The sequence below is a fragment of the Canariomyces notabilis genome, assembly GCF_033297395.1.
Source record: "Canariomyces notabilis strain CBS 508.74 unplaced genomic scaffold N656scaffold_11, whole genome shotgun sequence".
Lineage (NCBI taxonomy): Eukaryota > Fungi > Ascomycota > Sordariomycetes > Sordariales > Chaetomiaceae > Canariomyces > Canariomyces notabilis.
The window spans coordinates 81220-98984 of record NW_027041833.1 but is presented as its reverse complement, the minus strand read 5'-3'; the positions used below and the strand labels follow the sequence as shown (position 1 = coordinate 98984).

Here is a 17765-nt window from a genome sequence, read left to right as displayed (position 1 = left end):
ACTCTAAACAAAGAACGCCGCACGACAACATTAGAGTCCTGAAAAGCCTTATAGCGTCATGACGTTAGCCCGAACCCGTTAATCCAAGACTTTTCACCGGGTCCACAACCCCACTGCACCGACGAGAGTCGAGACAGACAGACGGACTACCGCAGACAATAGCTTAACAGGTAAAGCGCATTTTTGTCCCAGCGACTGGCCAAAATGAAGCAAAGAGAACCGAGACAAATTGCCAGCCGGGAGGGGAATAGCGGGTTTGGGTCCAAAGGAAAACGGCAACAGCGTGGAAGGCGGCAGAGAAGACTCGACTCCATCGTGCCTTTCACTGGGCAACGGGCTGGAGCTTGGCCGGGGCGGCACCCAGACCGTTGTGGTTGCGGAAAAACAAGACACCCTTGGCAGGGCCTTCGGCGCCCGAGGTCGGTTCCACCCACTGGCACCATCTCGCGCTCTTCCACAGTGCCTTGATGAAGCCTACGGGGCCCTCGCGTGTGTCGGCTCGGTAGTGGCGACCCATGACGGGCTTGATGGCCTCGGTGGCCTCGTCGGCATTGTAAAAAGGGATCGAGCTCACGTAGTGGTGCAGCACGTGGGTCTCGATGATGCCGTGAAAGAGGTGGCGACCAATAAAGCCAAACTCCCGGTCGATCGTAGCGGCGGCGCCGCGGACAAAGTTCCATTCTTCCTCGGTGTAGTGGGGGAGCGAAGGGTCCGTATGTTGAAGGTAAGTAATGGCCACTAGTGAGTCGATAGTTAGCCATATTGGCTTTCTCTTTGCAAGCAGAAAGATCCGCGACTTACCAAGCCAATGGTTGACCCACATGTACGGCAGGAAGTACCAAACGAACATGTTCGACCACCCAAACGTGTTGCCGAGATAGACGAGCACCGACACCGTGATCGTCAAACCAATATCGCTCAGAACGATAAGATGGGAATCCTTGTTCTCGTACAGGGGGCTGCGGGGATCAAAGTGATTAACGCCGCCGCCGAAGCCGTTCCTCTTACCCTTGCCGCGACCTTCCCTTTGCTTCTCGTGGTTGTTGTGGCCCGTCACATTGGTGAGGAGGTAGTTCCACCAGCCAATGGATTGCTGGCCGATAAGGTGGAGCAGCGTGTACACAGGCGTCTCCTCGGTCAACTCGGAGAGCTCGTGAACAAGGCGACCAATGCGAGTAGCGTGGTCTTCCCTCGTGCGAGGTACAAACACCATGTCTCGTTCCATGTTTCCGGTGGCCTTGTGGTGCTTGCTGTGGCTGATCTGCCAGCTGAAGTAGGGAACCAGCAACGACGAATGCAGGATCCAGCCCACGAAGTCGTTGAGTCTCTTGGAGGGAGAGAAGGCGCCGTGACCACATTCGTGGGCAAGGACCCAGAGGCCGGTGCCAAAGAGGCCCTGTATGAAAGTATACACGGCCCAAAGCACGACACGCATCGGCTTGGCCGGGATGTACTCGGGCGTCACAAAGGTGTTCCATATATAAAATGTCGTCGCAAGGCACACGATATCGCGCGCGACATAGCTCAGGCTGCGGATTGCCGAGCGCTCGAAGCAATGCTTCGGGATGGCGTCACGAATGTCTTTGATGGTGAAGTCAGGGACCTGAAATTCATTCCCATACGTGTCGATGAGCTTCCCATAGCTCTTGCGGGCCGGAGCATCATCAGAGGCGAGCGATGACAGTGATGTGGACGAGGCCGACGGGCGGGGAGAATCGATCGGAGAAACGACAGCGCTCGAGGTCCAGTCCGAGTCGATGGTGGTGGACGTGGGATTCCTTCGGAGCGAAGGCTTCTTGCTAGCCGCAAGACCCGATGTGGTCGAGGAAGCCATTTTTCTTGGCTGATCGAATCAATCGCCTCAGCGCACTGTCTTCCAGAGCACCGTTGCGTGACGACAACGGCAAGAGATCTAGAGAGCTTGCTGATTAGCAACTGCTGCGATTACTTTCCGACTATTCAGTTGCAAAGGTGGAAGGCCCAGCTGGATCTTACATACCGTCAATGTCAGGGAGAACTCGAAACGACCGCGAAAGGAAGGGAAAGGGAGGAGGAAATCAAATGCAGGAGGCCGACAAGTGTACTAGGTTGCCGGAAGTGAGTTCCTCCTGTCCAAGGGGTCCAAATTTTCTTGTGCGATCGCGTTCCCCGTGGGTCGATATCCGATTTGTTGGGTCGCCACGGCAATGGGCCGCTCTTCCGGAGAAAATCGACTGCACGAAATCGAAAACAACCTCCTGAAAATCTGACCAGAACGGCACTCAGAGTTTGCTTGCAAATGCCAGAACAAGCCCAACAGCGCAGGCCAGACGAGAGGGACAATGCGAGGCTTTTAAAGCGGGCGCTAGCAAGAGCAAAGGCAAATGGCATTTTTTTCTTTGCAGGTGCCCTTGAGGCCCTGCATGAATGCTACCGTCACACGGAGGTAGCCACCGCAAGCCTCCATCCTCAGGAGTTTCTGTTGACTCTGGGGGCGACATCTGGAACCCGACGACTCGCTGGTCCACAGTTCGCTTCGGGGCACCCATGCACGGAAAAGGATGAGACCTCGGACTCCTGACAGCCAAGTACGGGTGGAAGGAAGCTGTTCACCGCCTTGCGTGGGCAATAGACAGTACGGAGTACAAGAGGTGGCAATCTCACATGCCAATCGGCTGAGCAGCGAGACCTTGATGCGGTTTCCACAGGCTGGATAGGAGAGACTCGCAGGCCGATTGTCTTACCGACGACTAGCCGATTGGCTGCAAGATATCAGACAAGCACACACCGGATCGCTGCATTTCCTGCATTTTCGTCTCTTTCGGACCCCATTCTTCCAACCAGCAGCCGGCTGCAATCACTAACCAGGAGATGGCAAATCAATTTGCGCGAGAACCGTGCTGTAGACGGTAGCGCCGAGAGGGTATGGCAAGAAGACTTTGGATGGTGAGTTGGGAACCGAGGCACGAATGAATCGTTGCTGCACAGTACAGTACCTAAACGGCAAATATGACCACATGTCGGAGGGACAGGTTGCCGGAACAGAACAGCACATGGTTTGACTCGAGATCATGTTTGGTGAGATCACTGATGATGATGTGAGATGTGAGATTGTTGGACCTCGGGAACAAAGGTGGGTCCCGCCTACCCCTGCCATCTTAGCAGGGCATCCCTCTTGCGGACGGGTTGCACCGCGGGGGCGGGGTAGCTGAAACACTGAAACTTGCCGGTAACAAGTCAATGCTGGGTGGAATCTTCCGAGTCTGAACTTCACTTCTTGCCAAACAATATGTGTAGTTCTCAAGAAATATGAAAGCTAGAACGAATTCCCGCACTTCTCGAGGAACAGGCCTCTGAAGCGAAAGAAATTCAAGAAAGAATTTTGGGAATCCACAAGGGGCACTCGAAGCCAACAGACCGTGTTTCTGGGAAGGTGGGGTTGTAAGTTTTTGTTGGGGGACGCTAGCCGGCTTTTGTTGAGGCAAGGGATGTCAATTCAGGATCCTTGTCTTCGGTGTCGCATCCCGCAATGTCTCCACACCAACTTGAACGTCTCAGCCGCCTCTCACGCCTCTCTATGCGACCCAAAGAGGCCGTTCGACATGAACCGGAAGACACCAGAGATCGCCCACCTCCGGCCCCCGGGCCGGGATCGGAAGAACCCACCGGCGCCTGGCAGCCGGTACGGGTGCTCCCGTTAGTCGCGCAAGTTCCCGTCCTAGAGCTTGGCACCAGCGCTGGCTTTCTTGCAGTTCGAACTGGAATGGAACATTCCATAAAACTTGTGCCGCACCGGACCGCATAGGAAAGTAGCCATGAGCACACTGTCTATGGTGAAGGCAACCGGCGATCGCCAGACATTGCAACACCAGAACCAAGCATTAATTACTATAGTACCTTCCAGTTTACGATGCATTCTAGGGCACAGGTCTTGCTAACCCAGGCATCCTACCCGCGCCATCCCATTTACCTCCCTCCCGCTACCTAGTCCACCACCACCGGATCCGATCTGATACCTGTTCCTCTACCCATCCAGCCGCGGACCCCAGACCGACGCCGTTCAAGATCCCGGGCTATTGTTGCTAGGTGGGGGTTTGGGACCGCGGTTTCGCGTCGGACCCATGCTGGCCGTTTCTTGGAAGGGTGCGGGCTTGGGTTTTGCGCCTTAGCTCTCCTCTTACGGCCCGCCCTCGTTGCGCAAGGAGTCTGCTCGGCTTCGGCGAACTGTTCATACTCCTCGCTCTCACTACCTTCATCGTGCTCTCCGTCTCGACTGTCCCCGTTCTCGGACAGACCCTCGGGTCTAAACGTTCTGTCGTCTGGTTCCTCGTATTCCGGGCCGCTGTCGAAGTCATCGTCCTCCTCCACTTCTTCTTCCTCTCCTTCACTCGCCGCTTCGTCCTCAGACGTCGTGCTCCTCGCGAACGATGGCTGTTCCTCTGCCAATAACAGGTTCTGTTGAGTCTCAATCTGAGCACTGTCAGTATGTTCCCTGGGAAGCTTAGCGACATAACTCACGATGGCTATTTGCCTTTCGAGTTCCTCTTTTGCTTCTTGGCTCCACCTGGACTGCTCAGCCAATTGCTTTTCCATGTTTTCCTGTTTGTCAACGGCATGGCCGAGCCGAGTCGTTAAATCCTGCAGACTCTGTCGCAAGCCCTTCACTTCGCTCGTAAACAAGTCGCTCTTATCCATCACCAGTCGCCAGAGCTCGTCGGCTGCTGATGACCCCAGTTTGCCACAGTTACCACAGTTACCACACTTATCACACCCTGCCCTTGCGGGCCCATGGTTTGGTTGACCCGAGGCAGCCAAGGTTTGGGATCGGTTTGGTTCGGGCAGAGCAGAAATTCTCCCGCCAGAGCGGCGCTCGTCGGACGTATTTTGGCTGATTGAGCCTCGCCGGTGGGATTGGGGCCCCGGATGTCTAACCCCAGCCGGGCGCTCCGTCGACGGGTTTTCGGCCCTTTGATTCGGAACGGGCCGGACCGGTTCGCCAGCGTTCGGTGTTTGGTCGATACCAGGCTCCTTCTTTACCTTCGGCGACGGTTTGGACTGCGCATTGGAAGTGTCCATTCTGTCTTTCGGAATGTCCCCCGAGGTCCCGTTGCGAATCTGTTCCACCGTCCCACGGCCGCTTCGTCGGGGACTCTCGCTCGAATTCCCATTACGATTCTGGTTCACTGTCCTCCGGTCACGATGACGAGGACTGCCCCTCGGAATCTCATTGCGGATCTGGCCCACCGTCCCGCGGCCGCCACGTCGAGGGCTCTCTGTCGAATTCCCATTGCGGTTCTGGTTCCGCTGCAAACGATCGTTTCGTCGAGGACTCTCCGTTGAATTCGCGTTGCGATTTTGGTTCACTGTTCCGCCGCCACGTCGTGGACTGTCCCTTGCATTCCCTTTGTGAGTCTGGCTAGCCGCCCCACGGCCACAAGGTCGAGCCAATCCTGTCTGCTCTGCGTCTCGGGGCGTTTCGTTCGGTCCTCCGGAAGGGTGAGTGGCAGGATTTCTCCCCGGCCAGCTACCTATGACGTGTGGCTGGCGTTGGAAATGTCGTCTCTGTATCTGTGTCATATCAGCTCGCCGACCTTAGCCAGTGGATCACCTCTCACCCACCTCATCCCTCATTCTGCGGGATTCTCTCTCCTTGGCCCTTTTCTCTTGTTGTAGCATCTCTCTGAGTCTCCTGCCGGCATCCTCTCCAGACTGTCGCCTCCTCGCTGATTCATTCGAGCGAGCTTGGGGAATGGCGGTCCTGTCGTTTGTCCTTCTCCGGTTAGGCATGTTTGTATTTTCTGTGGGAGACTTCCCCTGCAAATGGGCCATTTTCATCCTCTCCAGTATGGCTGGAACCATGTAACCAGACTTCCCTACCAATCTAGCCTCGTGCCATTGCTCCAGGTTAGGGTGCATATCGGCCGACCTCCTGCCTGACAATGCTTGAGGCCAAGCCCAAGCGAGAAGGGAAAAAGCATGCGGGCATCAAAGCACTGACTTCATTTCGAAAAGGAGAGTCAATGACTGACTCTTCAAGATATTAATACCACAGGCGATCCCACAAGCGATCCCCTGAAACCCTCAAGAAGCCCGAACGTTAACATATTTCGTTTATTGATTGGTTAATGATCAGGATGCCAGAGCTTCGGCGTCAGGTTATGGGCTTGAACTCATCTCTTGTGCGGATTTCCGACGGAAGTAGCCCGTGAGACCCTGTCCATCGATAATGATTCCTCGAAACGGGGATTTGCCGGGCCCACCTTGGGAAAGAAACAATAGGGGACATGCTAGGGATGCAGCAGCCCGGTGACAAGCTGTTGATGAAAGTCATGGATTGATCGCCAGGGTGCTGCTTGATGCTTCACATGGAAACTTGACTACACTCACTGCATAGCTCGATACATAGCTCGGTATTGTGCATCCATAGCTCGGTACATACCTAGCTCGACGTAAACTGCTGTCTCAGCAGGCCGGCTCGACATCCCCGTCCGACCTCCTCAATAGTAATTGGGAGCATGGGACATTGAACATTGGCCCCGGGAGGCTTCCGCCCAATATGGTCTAGAACTGCCAAGCTGATTCACTTCGACAAATTGGTACCGCTCCAAGGAAAGCTTCCCGAGCGGTTCATCGGGTTGTCCCTTAATTGTATGGTCTAATTGCTTCGTTTCCACGCTGAGCCCGGGTACTCTTCCCCGGAATAGGAAGCACTGGAAGTCAGGAAATGAATAACTTACAGGTTGGGTACCGCAAGACCCAGAGAGCCAGGACGTGAATAATGAGACTTGTGCGCAGTTACAGTGACTCGACGTAAACCTCCCCTGCATCGCCATTCTCTCATTATTGCCAGCAACCTCGACTGCCGTAAATTCTTGATACTGCCTACTCTCCTTAAACTCCAAAACGGCACTCGCAAGGATATCTGAATTCCTTGGGTTCGGCAGTTGTTTGATCGAGTATCAGACGCCGCATACGACTCAAGATGCACACAACTCGGGACGTACAGTATAGTAAACAACTTACACACTTCAGCATAAGCACCAGTCATGTACTGTACAGATAGACTTCTGGAAACCCCCTGATGGAAACCGCCGATCATTTACCTCCGTACACGGTGGCCCATTTACACTGTTCGCGGACTATGCGCGGACTATGCGCGGGCGATACGCGGGCGATGCGCGGACGACACGCCGCCCAACTAGAGCCTTGGCTTGGATTCATCTCTTCTTTTCCACTTTCGGCCTCGTAATCGTGAACCCTGGTGACAACAAGAAAGAAAAAAGCAAAGGACCCTGACTGTCGGATCCCCCTTTAACACTAGTAGTTATTCCCAGTGTAATTCTTGGTTAAGATCGACTCGACGCACTGATGAGATGAGCAAGAAGCAGTGCGGAGATGGGTAGATTGCAGGCTCAAGAACAAATCAGATCCCTTTCTTGTCTAATTAGTTGACAATCTCCTCCGTCTCCTCCAGCACCTCCTCCATAATCTCCTCAATGACCTGCTCCTGCCCGTCGGGGGCAATCTCGGCCGCCTTGGCCCTGAGCAGCTCGCCAACGGGATCGGCGGGCAGGCCCAGCGCGGCACGCTCCTCGGCGAGCTCCTTCTCCATGGCGTCGCGCCACGCGTACCACTCGTCGAGCACGCGGCGCCGGTGCTCGACCACGGCCACATCGGCGCTCGTGATGCGCTCGGCATCCTCCTGCTCAAACACGCGCGAGTACTCACGCAGGTTCTTGCGGATCTGCTTCTGCTCCTCCTTGGTGAGCAACGATGGCGGGCGTGGGCGCCACGCCCACTGCTTAAACTTCTCAATGTGTTCCTCGCGCAGCTGTTCACCCTTGAAGTCGTACAGGTGGTAGCCGTTTTCCATCTGGGAGGGAGGTAAACTTGTTAGTAAAGATGACCTACGCGAGTTGACAGTTCAAGGGCTTACCGAGTGCTTCCAGGCTGACGCCCAGGTAGCGACATAGCGACCCGACGGATCCCACTCGACGTCAGTCATTCCATAGTGTTCTGATGTATTCATCAGCTGCAGATTCGCCTTCAGGTCCTTCTCCGACTCCGGCTTCTCGCCCTCAAAGTCGAGGTCGAAGAAATCCAGATCCGAGCTTTGTTGATTGGCGACCGTGGCAACAACGACGAATCTGCCCTTTGGTGACCAGTAGATGGCGTTGCTGTTTTTCTTTTCGAGCGTTCGCAGGTGCTTGAAATTGCCAACCGCGTTGCCCTTTGCCTTTTCAGGACAAAAGAAGGAAACTGCTGTCTTAGGGGGCACAGCTGTAGCGCCAACCGGCTCCGTTGTTGTGATGATGACAAACCGATCGCCCTTGGGCTCCCAGGCAAAGTTAATGACTGTGTCCTTGATCGTGTCGACCACTTCGACGGGTACGCCCTTCTCCCTGATGCGGAAGATCTCAAGCGTCGTGGCTTGTGACTTCTTGGACTTGGAATGCCGGTCAACCTTGACGCAGAGATATGACGCATCCGATTGCCAGTGCAGCTTGGCATCCGAGACGCTGAAGAGATTCGAAGACCGGACAATCTCTTTGGAGGGAATGCTCATCAACCCGACCCTGGCAGGGTTGCTACCAATCTCGGGGGTCCAGAAGCAAAACAGCTGCTCGTATGTCTTGACACCATCCCGTTTCGGAGTGGCTGGCGCCCAGTCAAAGTCCATCACTCCTTCGATCTTAACCGTGGTCTTGTCAAGCAGATTCATTCGCGGAAGCTCGTATACCGAGATAGAGGTGCCCTGATTAAGCCTTGCCACGTATTTATCATCGGCAGACCACTTGAACGCGGGCCACGGAAACTTGGGTGGCTTCTTGGGGCCTTGCTCTTCGCCGGCGGGTGTATCAAGTTGGGCAAAGGACCGCAAGGGCTTCTGCGTCTCTATGTCCCAAATGACGTAGTTCTTGCCATCGTCGTCGATAGACAGGGCAGGATGCCCGCTGTCGGGGATGGCGATCGGACGGTTCGACCAAGTGACTAGGTATTTTTCGTTGGGCGAGAAGGCGACTAGGTTGACGAAGGGATGGGCGAATCGCCGAAGCCTAGACCACGATGCGCCGCCCCACAGAAGTACACCTTGCGCATGTACAGAAGTGAGATAGGTTCCCAACGGTGACCACTGAACAAAGGTCTCTGTCCATTGTTGCCGGTCAACGATATTCTCGGGCTGGTCCTTCTCATTGTTCCAGAAGACGCCCACAGTGTCCCCCCTGAACATAACGAACTGGTCTCTGCCGCGTCCACTGGGGTCCGCCAAAAACCAACGGAGATGCTCCTTTTCTTGGAACTCTTCAATTTTCGGCGGGGTATACTCCTCTTCTACTCGTCCTTCCCGCCCATACCGGTCGATGTCAGTGAGCTTGTTGACGCGCATGGTGTGCTTCTTATCAAGTGGCACTTGATCAAGCTGCCGCACCGCGGCGGCCGCCTCCGCGGGGGAGGAAAACTCGACAAAGGCAAATCTGTAGGTTCCTGTGTCAGAGCCGTTTTCTAGGGATCCAGATCCTTTTCCCGGCCGGTAGGCGATCTGGTGCATACCTCAATGACATTCCATCATCGCCCATGGGCATGAAGATGGCATCCTCGCTAGTCCGACCGACCGTGTTTAGCTTTCTCAGCAGGAATTTGATGAGTTTTGGTTTCTGTTGCTCGTCGACTTGCGGCAGTCCATCGATCACAACAAAGGTGTCGTAGCCCTGCTCGAGCTGGACTTCGTATTTTTCCCGGAGATCAGAAATATCCACATCGTCAACATCGAAATCCTCCTCGTCGAGATCTTCCTCGCGCAAATGGTCGAATGACGGCGCCATGCTGCGAAGATCAATTTGTTTCTCGTAAAAGCCTCTGCGAAAATGGGCTGCGTTCTCTTGATGTTGCGCTGCCACGGGGCGACTGGATCTTCTGCCGTCAAGTTTTGAGATTTTGTGCGCCGCAAACAGTGGTGGGGTTCAGCCAGAGCAGACAAGGTGAAAAAATGCCCCACCAAGCAGACTATTCTTTTCGGGAAGTCACCAAGTTCAGTCTAGGGACTGTTCAACTACGATAGTACCACGTCGACAAGCTTCCAAATCGTCAATAACAACAAAATCGCAGGCTGTAGGATTCGGTGAGTTGGTGTATTTCCACGACTCAAATCGTAGTAAGGGCGAGGCTTCTTTGTCCTATCTCTCTATTTGGCTGCTTTCGGCGAGTTCCAATTGTGAGAGGGCAGGGAGCACCAGCTGGGCAAAGGCGGTGAGGGAAGCTGTCTAGAATTTTGCCAAAGACGGGACAGAAAAGCCCAGGTGCTGCAAGCTTTCGCCGTGCCTGAGGTGCCTGGATCAAGAGCTGCCCCTCATCCACACGATCACCGGTCTAACCGATACTCTTCATACTGCAACCCACTGCCCTTTGCTTTTCGCCAAGATACCGTCGGTGCCATGGTATGCTCCATTTTCGGCAGCGTCAATCCTACTTCCCTTGAAACCTGAGAGTTGGCTAACCGCAAGCTTAGTCCTCGTTCAGCCCCACCCAGATCTTCGAAGAGGGCACGACAGAGGAAAAGGGCGAGAATGCCCGCCTCACTGCCTTCGTAGGTGCCATCGCCGTTGGCGATTTGGTAAAGAGCACGCTCGGGCCGAAGGGCATGGACAAGATCCTGCAATCCGCGTATGCTCTCACAAATGCTGGTACATAGCGAGTCAGGGGCTAACACCGCTCAAGGTCGACGGGCGAGATCATGGTCACAAACGATGGTGCTACAATTCTCAAGTCCATTGCGCTCGACAATGCCGCTGCAAAGGTTCTTGTCAACATCTCCAAGGTCCAGGACGATGAGGTTGGCGACGGCACCACCTCGGTTGCCGTGCTCGCCGCCGAGCTACTCCGCGAGGCCGAGAGGCTCGTCGACAAGAAGATCCACCCTCAGACCATCATCGAGGGCTACCGGATAGCCAGCCAGGCTGCGCTGAAGGCTCTGGAGGAGTCGGCAGTGGACAATAGCAAAAGCCCGGAGGCGTTCAAGAAGGACCTCATCGCCATCGCACGGACAACGCTCAGTTCCAAGGTGCTCGCCCAGGACAGGGACCATTTCTCTAGGCTAGCGGTCGATGCTGTCCTGCGATTGAAAGGCTCATCTGATCTCAGCCACATCCAGATCATCAAGAAGGCGGGCGGCAAGCTTAGCGAGTCATACTTGGACGAGGGCTTTATACTGGACAAGAAGATCGGTGTCAACCAGCCGAAGCGTCTCGAGAAGGCCAAAATCCTTGTCGCCAACACATCTATGGATACCGACAAGGTCAAGATTTTTGGTGCCCGACTGAAGGTGGGATCGACCAGCAAGCTAGCAGAGCTCGAGAAGGCCGAGAGAGAGAAGATGAAGGCAAAGGTTGAGAAGATCAAGGCGCACGGTATCAACTGCTTCATCAACCGGCAACTCATCTATAACTGGCCCGAACAGCTCTTTACAGATGCCGGCATCATGTCGATCGAGCATGCCGACTTTGACGGCATTGAGCGGCTGGCTCTCGTTACGGGCGGCGAAATTGCCTCAACCTTTGATCATCCAGAGCAGGTTAAACTGGGACACTGCGATCTAATTGAAGAGATTATGATAGGCGAGGACACGCTGATCAAGTTCTCGGGCGTGGCTGCGGGCGAAGCATGCACCATCGTGCTCCGCGGCGCAACTGATCAGTTGCTTGACGAGGCAGAACGCAGCCTGCACGACGCCCTGGCTGTTCTGTCCCAGACGGTCAAGGAGCCGCGTACAACATTAGGCGGAGGCTGTGCCGAGATGGTGATGGCCAAGGCTGTCGAGGCCGCCGCGACGCGGGTCGAGGGCAAGCGGCAAACGGCAGTTGCGTCGTTTGCCGTCGCACTGCGCCAGCTGCCCACTATCCTTGCCGACAATGCCGGGCTTGATTCGGGTGACCTGGTTGCCCGCCTCCGCAAGGCAATCTATGACGGCATGACGACGTATGGTCTTGATCTGATGACCCCTGGCGGTGGAATTGCCGATATGCGGGATCTCGGCGTGGTTGAGAGCTACAAGCTCAAGAAGGCGGTGGTGTCGTCGGCCAGTGAGGCCGCTGAGGTGAGTGTTGACATGCTTTCCCCGTCGGAATTCGTGCTAACTAACCTATGTCATAGCTCCTCTTGCGTGTAGACGACATAATAAGAGCGGCTCCGAGAAGGCGGGAAAGGCACTGAGTGTGATAAGTGTTTGTGACGGTGGGATGTGGACTGTAGCATAGCATTAGACGGCCCAAATACACTGTCAAGGCTCGGCATAGCTGTGTGCAAGCGGCTCTCGTGCTTCCACGTTTGTCTCATTCGCAACGAATTCCCTTCTAGCCATCCTCGCAAGCGAATACGATCAAGAGTGCCAACTTTCCGTGCATGCGTAGGAGTCCAGAACCTTCTCAAACAACTTGGAGGCTGGAGATAGCACGGATGCCAAATTGCGGCAGATGTATGGCACTCTGTGCCGTCTCACCCGCAAATGCCACTTGTCGCTGGTCAGGAGGTGGCAATGTGGTGGGTGTCGTACCCGTGGTTTCAGGGAAACTCTTCAGGGAATAAGGATGATGGATCATGGATGCCTCATCAAGACAGCTGAGCGCTTTGCTTACATATACCGGCATTTTTTTTTTATTTTTTATTTTTTTTATTTATTTTTATTTTTTTTTTTTTGCATCCGTTCCCCAGTTACTTTTGGTATTGTCTCAATTGTGGCGTGATATTTGGTGTTCGTCCTTAAATCTTGTCTTGTTTCCTGTGCTGTCCTGCTTTGCAGGAGTCAGAATTCAGGAGTCCATGGTCATTGCTGTTCGGGTTCGGGAACAGAAAAGCTACTTGCTGAGCGTGGAAACCGTCTACTCAATTCTCCATTGCGATCCATAGATTTGATTGATTCAAAGTAGGCCCATCAAGTTACATTGTGCAGAGGATGGTCAGTAGGGAACGTCGGAGCGATCATGATGTATCAACAAGAAAGTTGTATGAACAAAAAGAGAGGCGAACAGAGCTGTTAGAACCCCCAGAACCCTCATCCCCCAGTACCCTCGAGGCTTCACAGAGTTCGACAAATCATTAGCAAGTACTGTCTACCACTAAGACAGTATGTACTCACAGGCCCATGCCAGAGGGTACCATGAACAGCCCCTTCAGCCCAGTCTCCATGAATCACCATAGAAAACTAGGGAGCGCAACGTGTGGGAGTTGAACCCACGACCTCTGGTGAGTGACTGACAGTCAATACCAATAGGTAACATGCTCTGTTCTTTGGATTGGTCATTAGGGGCGGTCAATTCTTTCCCTATAAAGCACTGGTGCGTATTGCGGAGGCAGGTACGGGGCAGCTGACCACTACCTACGGTACCTTCACCTTCCTTCATCTGATGTCTGGGCTCATCGCGTCTGTCACACGCGTCTAGGCGTGACACCCTCCTACCCAGGACACGGGTCATGTTTTTCCCATTTGCCCTTGGGCCTGCTCACTGATAGGCACGTTGTCTTCCACATTCTAGGACATTCTAATTCAGTTCCAATCGGCCATGGTAACATGAGCTGTGCCAACTCATGACCACAGTACCCGGGCTATCTACAGCGATCTTGACACTAAGCTTTGCCTGTAGGTAGGTATTGCAATGTTCAGCTTCCCCGTCACTGCCTTTCGGTTCGAGTGGCTAACGCTCTGAAATGGCCGACTTAGTACGAGAACAAACCGAACGAGCAAGACTTCTTCACTCAATAATTCCCTATTCATGGAACCATGACAATAGCAACTTCTCTCCTACTTTCGCCTGAATGTTCCGGTCCTCAGAATTTCGAGCACCGCTCTCCAGCCGTGCCTGCCTTCTCCGCAGAATCTGTGAGCTCTATGATCTATCTTGGTTTGATGTGCCACCAAGACCTCCTAGTCGTCCTTGGCACGCTCTTTGGCCATGAACCTTGGGACCCCCAAGAGCGGCAAGGTAAGGTCAGACTCAAGGGCGAGGCGAGCCCAAGACATTGCATAGAACGCAAAGGTTACAACTGTATGTCCGCCTGTGTTGCCGTCCTGTTCACCACTCAGGTCTGATCTGTGTCTCTGGTGGGATTTGCTCCATTGTCACTCCATCGTCGCAATGTATCTCAGGGCCACGAATTGTGCGTATTTTGAAATCCATGGCATCCCAGAATTCAATGCCCTCGTTGAATCCCCAGATGTCTCTAACTTCGTGACCCTCCTCGTTGTTGAAGCCTTTGAACTTGTCTGCGCGCCTCGCCTTTGCGAGTTGGCCCTGAAAAGTCCCGTTATCGAGATGTCTGGCTCTCGGTCATCGTTCCGTCGGCGGTGGCCTTTTTCTCTTACTCTCTTGCTGCGACCGCTGCGTTCGGTTTCCTCGCTTCGCTGCCTTGCCAAACTCGGCTGCTGTTGTGTTGCCAAAGCCGACTGCTTACTGCTGGCATTCCACCCTGGGTCTGTTTGCCCAGACAGTCTGGTACGGTTTTGGTTGTGCTGGTGTTGGCGGTTTGATGGGTTTGGGAGGGGGTGTCGCCGTATTGTTGGTTGAACGCCTTCCTCCCAATGACCATTTGAGCCAACCAACCGGTGTAGTCGCATATACCAGCCACACGATGGTCCTGGTTGAGTAAGGTAGGTACCAGGGCAGCGGTGAATAGCTCGAGTTTGACTGAGGATGTCGAAGATGGCCTCGACAAGCTCACCCTTAACACGGTAGGTACTCAAACGGACTGGTATAGCCGCTCGCCCCTCCATGCCGTATCGCCTGGTAGTCTTGAGTCTTCTGTAGAACCGACGTAAGTCTAATTGACCTGAAAACTGTTTGAAGAATCGTTCGCTCGGAGTGCTTGGCTTGTCGACAACGTGCAGCCGCTGGTTCTTAGCACATTAAGGGTGGACAGCTTCTTGTAACACTTGCCGACTTTCATGGACGTGAAGTAAGTCTTTGGCGCGTAAAGGCGAGCACTGGCGGGTAAGTTGTCATCGGACTCGTTGCCGAAGTCCTCGTCGGCTTTCCTGTCAGAGATGATGCTGTCCTTGTCCTCGTCCTCGTTGTAAGGGTCATCCTCGGGGTTGCCGACCTCGGGCTCTTCTTCCTGCTGGACCTCAAAGCGCTGGTTGGTGAACTCAGCCTGGTCGGCGCACATTCTCCTGTATCTAGACACGTCAGACATCCATGAGGTTAGAAACTGTACTTCGCGCAAAACATTTCTGGAGAACTTCGGATGAAATATCTCCTCAGAAGAATATAAATACCTGACCACTTCCCACCGACCTCAGTTTTTCCCTTCCCACGCTTCCAACTTTCTACTGAAGCAGTTCTTCCGCTCTCGTTCGCCCATTTACCAAACCTGGTCTTCCCTCTCTTCTTCTTCCCTTCGCGCTTCAAATTTTCTACTGAAGCAGTTCCCCCTGTCGCCTTCGCCTACCCAACTTGAACCACCGCTCCCTTCTTTTTTTCGATAAAAAAAAAAGAAGTTATAAAAATGTCGGCCACAGGCAAGATGACGATTTTCTTGTCCGACTTCTTCCCTCGGGGTAAGTGAACCTTTTCCTGGCCAGTCCTCCTTCTTCCACCTGAGCCGCTGTACTCGCGAGTCGCGACGCGAGTCGCGCGAGCTTACCTTCCACTTCGACGGCCGAGAAACCGCCGGCTCCTCCTTCCATAATTTCTTGATTTCAGAAGCTACCGCTGGCATCGCGGACAGCCGGCTGTCGCGGTTCTGGCGCTTGGCACTCTCTCAACTTCACCACTCACTTTCACGACCCCCCTCCTTCAGGCACAAAACTCACCTTCCGGAAACACCGCGTGGAAATCCTTCTCCTTAACCTTTCCCCCTCCACCGGCCCTTACATGTACACCCCCATCACCATTATCATGATCCCCAGCAGATCTCTGATCCTGATCGCCATCTTCATCTTTTTTTTCCTTCGTTCTGCGCTTCGTCGGACCAATCCCAAGCCCGGTCCCAGCGAGATGCGTGGACCTTTTGTTCTCCTGCCAGTTCGCCGTCGAGGGCAGACCCCAGCGCAGCGCGACGAGCCGCGCGGTCAAGGGGGAAGGCTGCGTCCGGGCTTAGGACCCGCAGGACATGGCTTTGTTCAACCCGGGCCGCTGGATTGTCCGCACGGGCAAGGACAAGGACGGCATCGGCCACTCTGCTCCTCGGCTCCTCCCGCCCACTCTCCCTCACACCCCACCCAGCCGAGAAGCAGGCATCATGAACCTCACCAACCCGCCCAAGCTCTCCTTCTCGAACACCACCGCCTTGCCCTCTCCCATCTTATTCCCACCAAATCGCCCCTGACCCAGTCCTCCACTAGCAACGGTTGCACTCGTTCCACCGACCACTTTGAGACTTGAGAGGGAGTTCTGCACCGCTGCGCCCCCGACCATGGTGAAGGACGAAAACGAGTGCAAGCGCCTCTAGATACCGAGGAGGACGGCATCTAGTCCGTTCAAAGCGTCTTCGCAGCTTTATCAGTCGGCCTGCGTACCGTCTGCTGTCGTGGTCTCACTGGTCTCCGTTTTTAACTTCTTCATAGCCATCTTCACCTCTGTTCTTTTACATTTTTTGTTCTGTCCATTATCTACCTTGGGTATTTTCACCTTTACTTCGTTTCAGTGGAACTGACATGAGTACCTATGTAGCTGGTTTTCTCTGGAAACGTCGTCAGAGTGTTCCGCGAATTCTCCGATCGTCGGAGCGTGACGCCCTGGTGCTGCGCGCGCTCTTCACGGTCCAAGGCGGCAAAAAGTTTAGAAGGCGTGAGGCCAACGTCCTCATTGCCAATGCCATCGACATTGCGGCAAAGACAATCAACGACGAAAATCCCGGTATGCGCCCTGAAGAGGGCATACTTGAGTACCTCGCCCGCGCCGGCACCTTTTCCGAGTTCGGTCAGGCACTGCCTGAGAACATCTGGTCAGTACTTCCCCGGCTCTGTGGTTTGCTTCTTCAGAATTTATGTTGCCTTCACCAATCAATCCAGGCACGAACTGAATATGTCGCTTTGACGCATGGCATGCGAATTTGCTGCTTCTCAAGCAGCAACTCAAGCTCGTCGTCATGATCAGAGTTTCCCTCAACGGCAGAGCCGTCCTCAGTCCTCACTTGACATTTGACTTGATCTACCCTCCACAATCCGGCTCTGGCATCTTCTGCTAAAAAGGTTCTAACACTCCTTTATGCACAGGGTCGAACTCGTATATCAGATTGCCTGGGCCCGGTATGAATATGAACGCCGCAAGCCCAAGGCCTGGAAGGACGGCTTCCGCAACCAGCTGACGGAGCTGGCCCACGCCATCGACCGCCTGATGCAAGCGGCTGGCGACTGCTGGGACTGGGCGGCCCTTGAGTTCTTTGCCTACCCACACCTGATGGGTGGGGTAGGCGACTACGACTCCGACGACGAGGAGGAGGAGGAGGAGGCATTGGCCAAGAAACTGGAGGACCTCAGTGTCCAGGATGCTGACGGAGACATTCAGATGGCGGATTGAAACTGGACACTGAGGTTCTCCGGTTTCTTGGGCAATGCCTGGGGGTGGAATGAGACAGGGTTGGACGGCGTCACTGCATCACGATACCCAGGGTGGTGGTTTGGGTCTGGCGTTCCGGTGGACCGGTAGTTTTTTTGGAAGCATGGTGGGAACCGGAGGAGGAATATTGGGCCATGCAATTTTGATGCTTGTTGTTAATGATGAGAATCTTCTCTCCCCCTTTTCAGGGTTCTTTCGCGCGCCTATGACTGTCTGAACAGACTGAACTGTGCAATTGCT

The 17765-nt window shown here is 54.3% G+C and overlaps 7 protein-coding genes across 7 annotated transcripts; 2 read left to right on the top strand and 5 right to left on the bottom strand.

Annotated features, from left to right (window-relative positions):
• Nucleotides 1–322: 322 nt before the first annotated feature.
• N656DRAFT_709622 (uncharacterized protein) lies at nucleotides 323–1834 on the bottom strand (the record flags this gene model as incomplete). The annotated part of the gene is made up of 2 exons (XM_064811609.1): nucleotides 323–738; nucleotides 802–1834. The coding sequence occupies 2 exons, from the start codon at nucleotides 1832–1834 to the stop codon at nucleotides 323–325; spliced, it is 1449 nt and encodes a 482-aa protein (XP_064669927.1).
• Nucleotides 1835–3923: 2089 nt separating this feature from the next.
• On the bottom strand, nucleotides 3924–5843 carry N656DRAFT_85716 (uncharacterized protein). The gene is made up of 2 exons (XM_064819374.1): nucleotides 4498–5843; nucleotides 3924–4449 (listed from the first exon to the last, which is right to left on the bottom strand). The coding sequence occupies exons 1-2, from the start codon at nucleotides 5554–5556 to the stop codon at nucleotides 3964–3966; spliced, it is 1545 nt and encodes a 514-aa protein (XP_064669926.1). The 5' UTR covers nucleotides 5557–5843; the 3' UTR covers nucleotides 3924–3963.
• Nucleotides 5844–7000: 1157 nt separating this feature from the next.
• Nucleotides 7001–10219, bottom strand: N656DRAFT_829207 (translation initiation factor eIF-3b). Its single transcript, XM_064818575.1, has 3 exons — nucleotides 9532–10219; nucleotides 7916–9455; nucleotides 7001–7852 (listed from the first exon to the last, which is right to left on the bottom strand). Exons 1-3 carry the CDS (start codon nucleotides 9801–9803, stop codon nucleotides 7424–7426), a joined length of 2241 nt encoding a protein of 746 aa, XP_064669925.1. The 5' UTR covers nucleotides 9804–10219; the 3' UTR covers nucleotides 7001–7423.
• Nucleotides 10020–12186, top strand: N656DRAFT_731538 (uncharacterized protein; the record flags this gene model as incomplete). Its single annotated transcript, XM_064812648.1, has 4 exons — nucleotides 10020–10415; nucleotides 10487–10641; nucleotides 10696–12070; nucleotides 12127–12186. The coding sequence occupies exons 1-4, from the start codon at nucleotides 10413–10415 to the stop codon at nucleotides 12184–12186; spliced, it is 1593 nt and encodes a 530-aa protein (XP_064669924.1). The 5' UTR covers nucleotides 10020–10412.
• Nucleotides 12187–13893: 1707 nt separating this feature from the next.
• N656DRAFT_85592 (uncharacterized protein) lies at nucleotides 13894–14671 on the bottom strand. The gene is made up of 2 exons (XM_064819373.1): nucleotides 14333–14671; nucleotides 13894–14286 (listed from the first exon to the last, which is right to left on the bottom strand). The coding sequence occupies exons 1-2, from the start codon at nucleotides 14554–14556 to the stop codon at nucleotides 14043–14045; spliced, it is 468 nt and encodes a 155-aa protein (XP_064669923.1). The 5' UTR covers nucleotides 14557–14671; the 3' UTR covers nucleotides 13894–14042.
• A 116-nt stretch (nucleotides 14672–14787) lies between these two features.
• Nucleotides 14788–15194, bottom strand: N656DRAFT_768505 (uncharacterized protein; the record flags this gene model as incomplete). Its single annotated transcript, XM_064813628.1, has 2 exons — nucleotides 14788–15142; nucleotides 15181–15194. The coding sequence occupies 2 exons, from the start codon at nucleotides 15192–15194 to the stop codon at nucleotides 14788–14790; spliced, it is 369 nt and encodes a 122-aa protein (XP_064669922.1).
• N656DRAFT_85584 (uncharacterized protein) lies at nucleotides 15107–17525 on the top strand. The gene is made up of 3 exons (XM_064819372.1): nucleotides 15107–15523; nucleotides 16638–16911; nucleotides 17183–17525. The coding sequence occupies exons 1-3, from the start codon at nucleotides 15472–15474 to the stop codon at nucleotides 17484–17486; spliced, it is 630 nt and encodes a 209-aa protein (XP_064669921.1). The 5' UTR covers nucleotides 15107–15471; the 3' UTR covers nucleotides 17487–17525.
• Nucleotides 17526–17765: the final 240 nt, after the last annotated feature.

Coding starts and splice junctions, on each gene's coding strand:
- N656DRAFT_85584 (XM_064819372.1), top strand. CDS start 15,472: ATGTCGGCCACAGGCAAGATGACGATTTTCTTGTCCGACTTCTTCCCT. Junction 15,524..16,637: donor GTCCGACTTCTTCCCTCGGG/GTAAGTGAACCT, acceptor GTACCTATGTAG/CTGGTTTTCTCTGGAAACGT. Junction 16,912..17,182: donor GCACTGCCTGAGAACATCTG/GTCAGTACTTCC, acceptor CTTTATGCACAG/GGTCGAACTCGTATATCAGA.
- N656DRAFT_85716 (XM_064819374.1), bottom strand. CDS start 5,556: ATGACACAGATACAGAGACGACATTTCCAACGCCAGCCACACGTCATA. Junction 4,450..4,497: donor TCGAAAGGCAAATAGCCATC/GTGAGTTATGTC, acceptor GACAGTGCTCAG/ATTGAGACTCAACAGAACCT.
- N656DRAFT_85592 (XM_064819373.1), bottom strand. CDS start 14,556: ATGGTCATTGGGAGGAAGGCGTTCAACCAACAATACGGCGACACCCCC. Junction 14,287..14,332: donor GCAGCGGTCGCAGCAAGAGA/GTAAGAGAAAAA, acceptor ACCGAGAGCCAG/ACATCTCGATAACGGGACTT.
- N656DRAFT_829207 (XM_064818575.1), bottom strand. CDS start 9,803: ATGGCGCCGTCATTCGACCATTTGCGCGAGGAAGATCTCGACGAGGAG. Junction 9,456..9,531: donor GATGATGGAATGTCATTGAG/GTATGCACCAGA, acceptor AGGAACCTACAG/ATTTGCCTTTGTCGAGTTTT. Junction 7,853..7,915: donor CGTCAGCCTGGAAGCACTCG/GTAAGCCCTTGA, acceptor CCTCCCTCCCAG/ATGGAAAACGGCTACCACCT.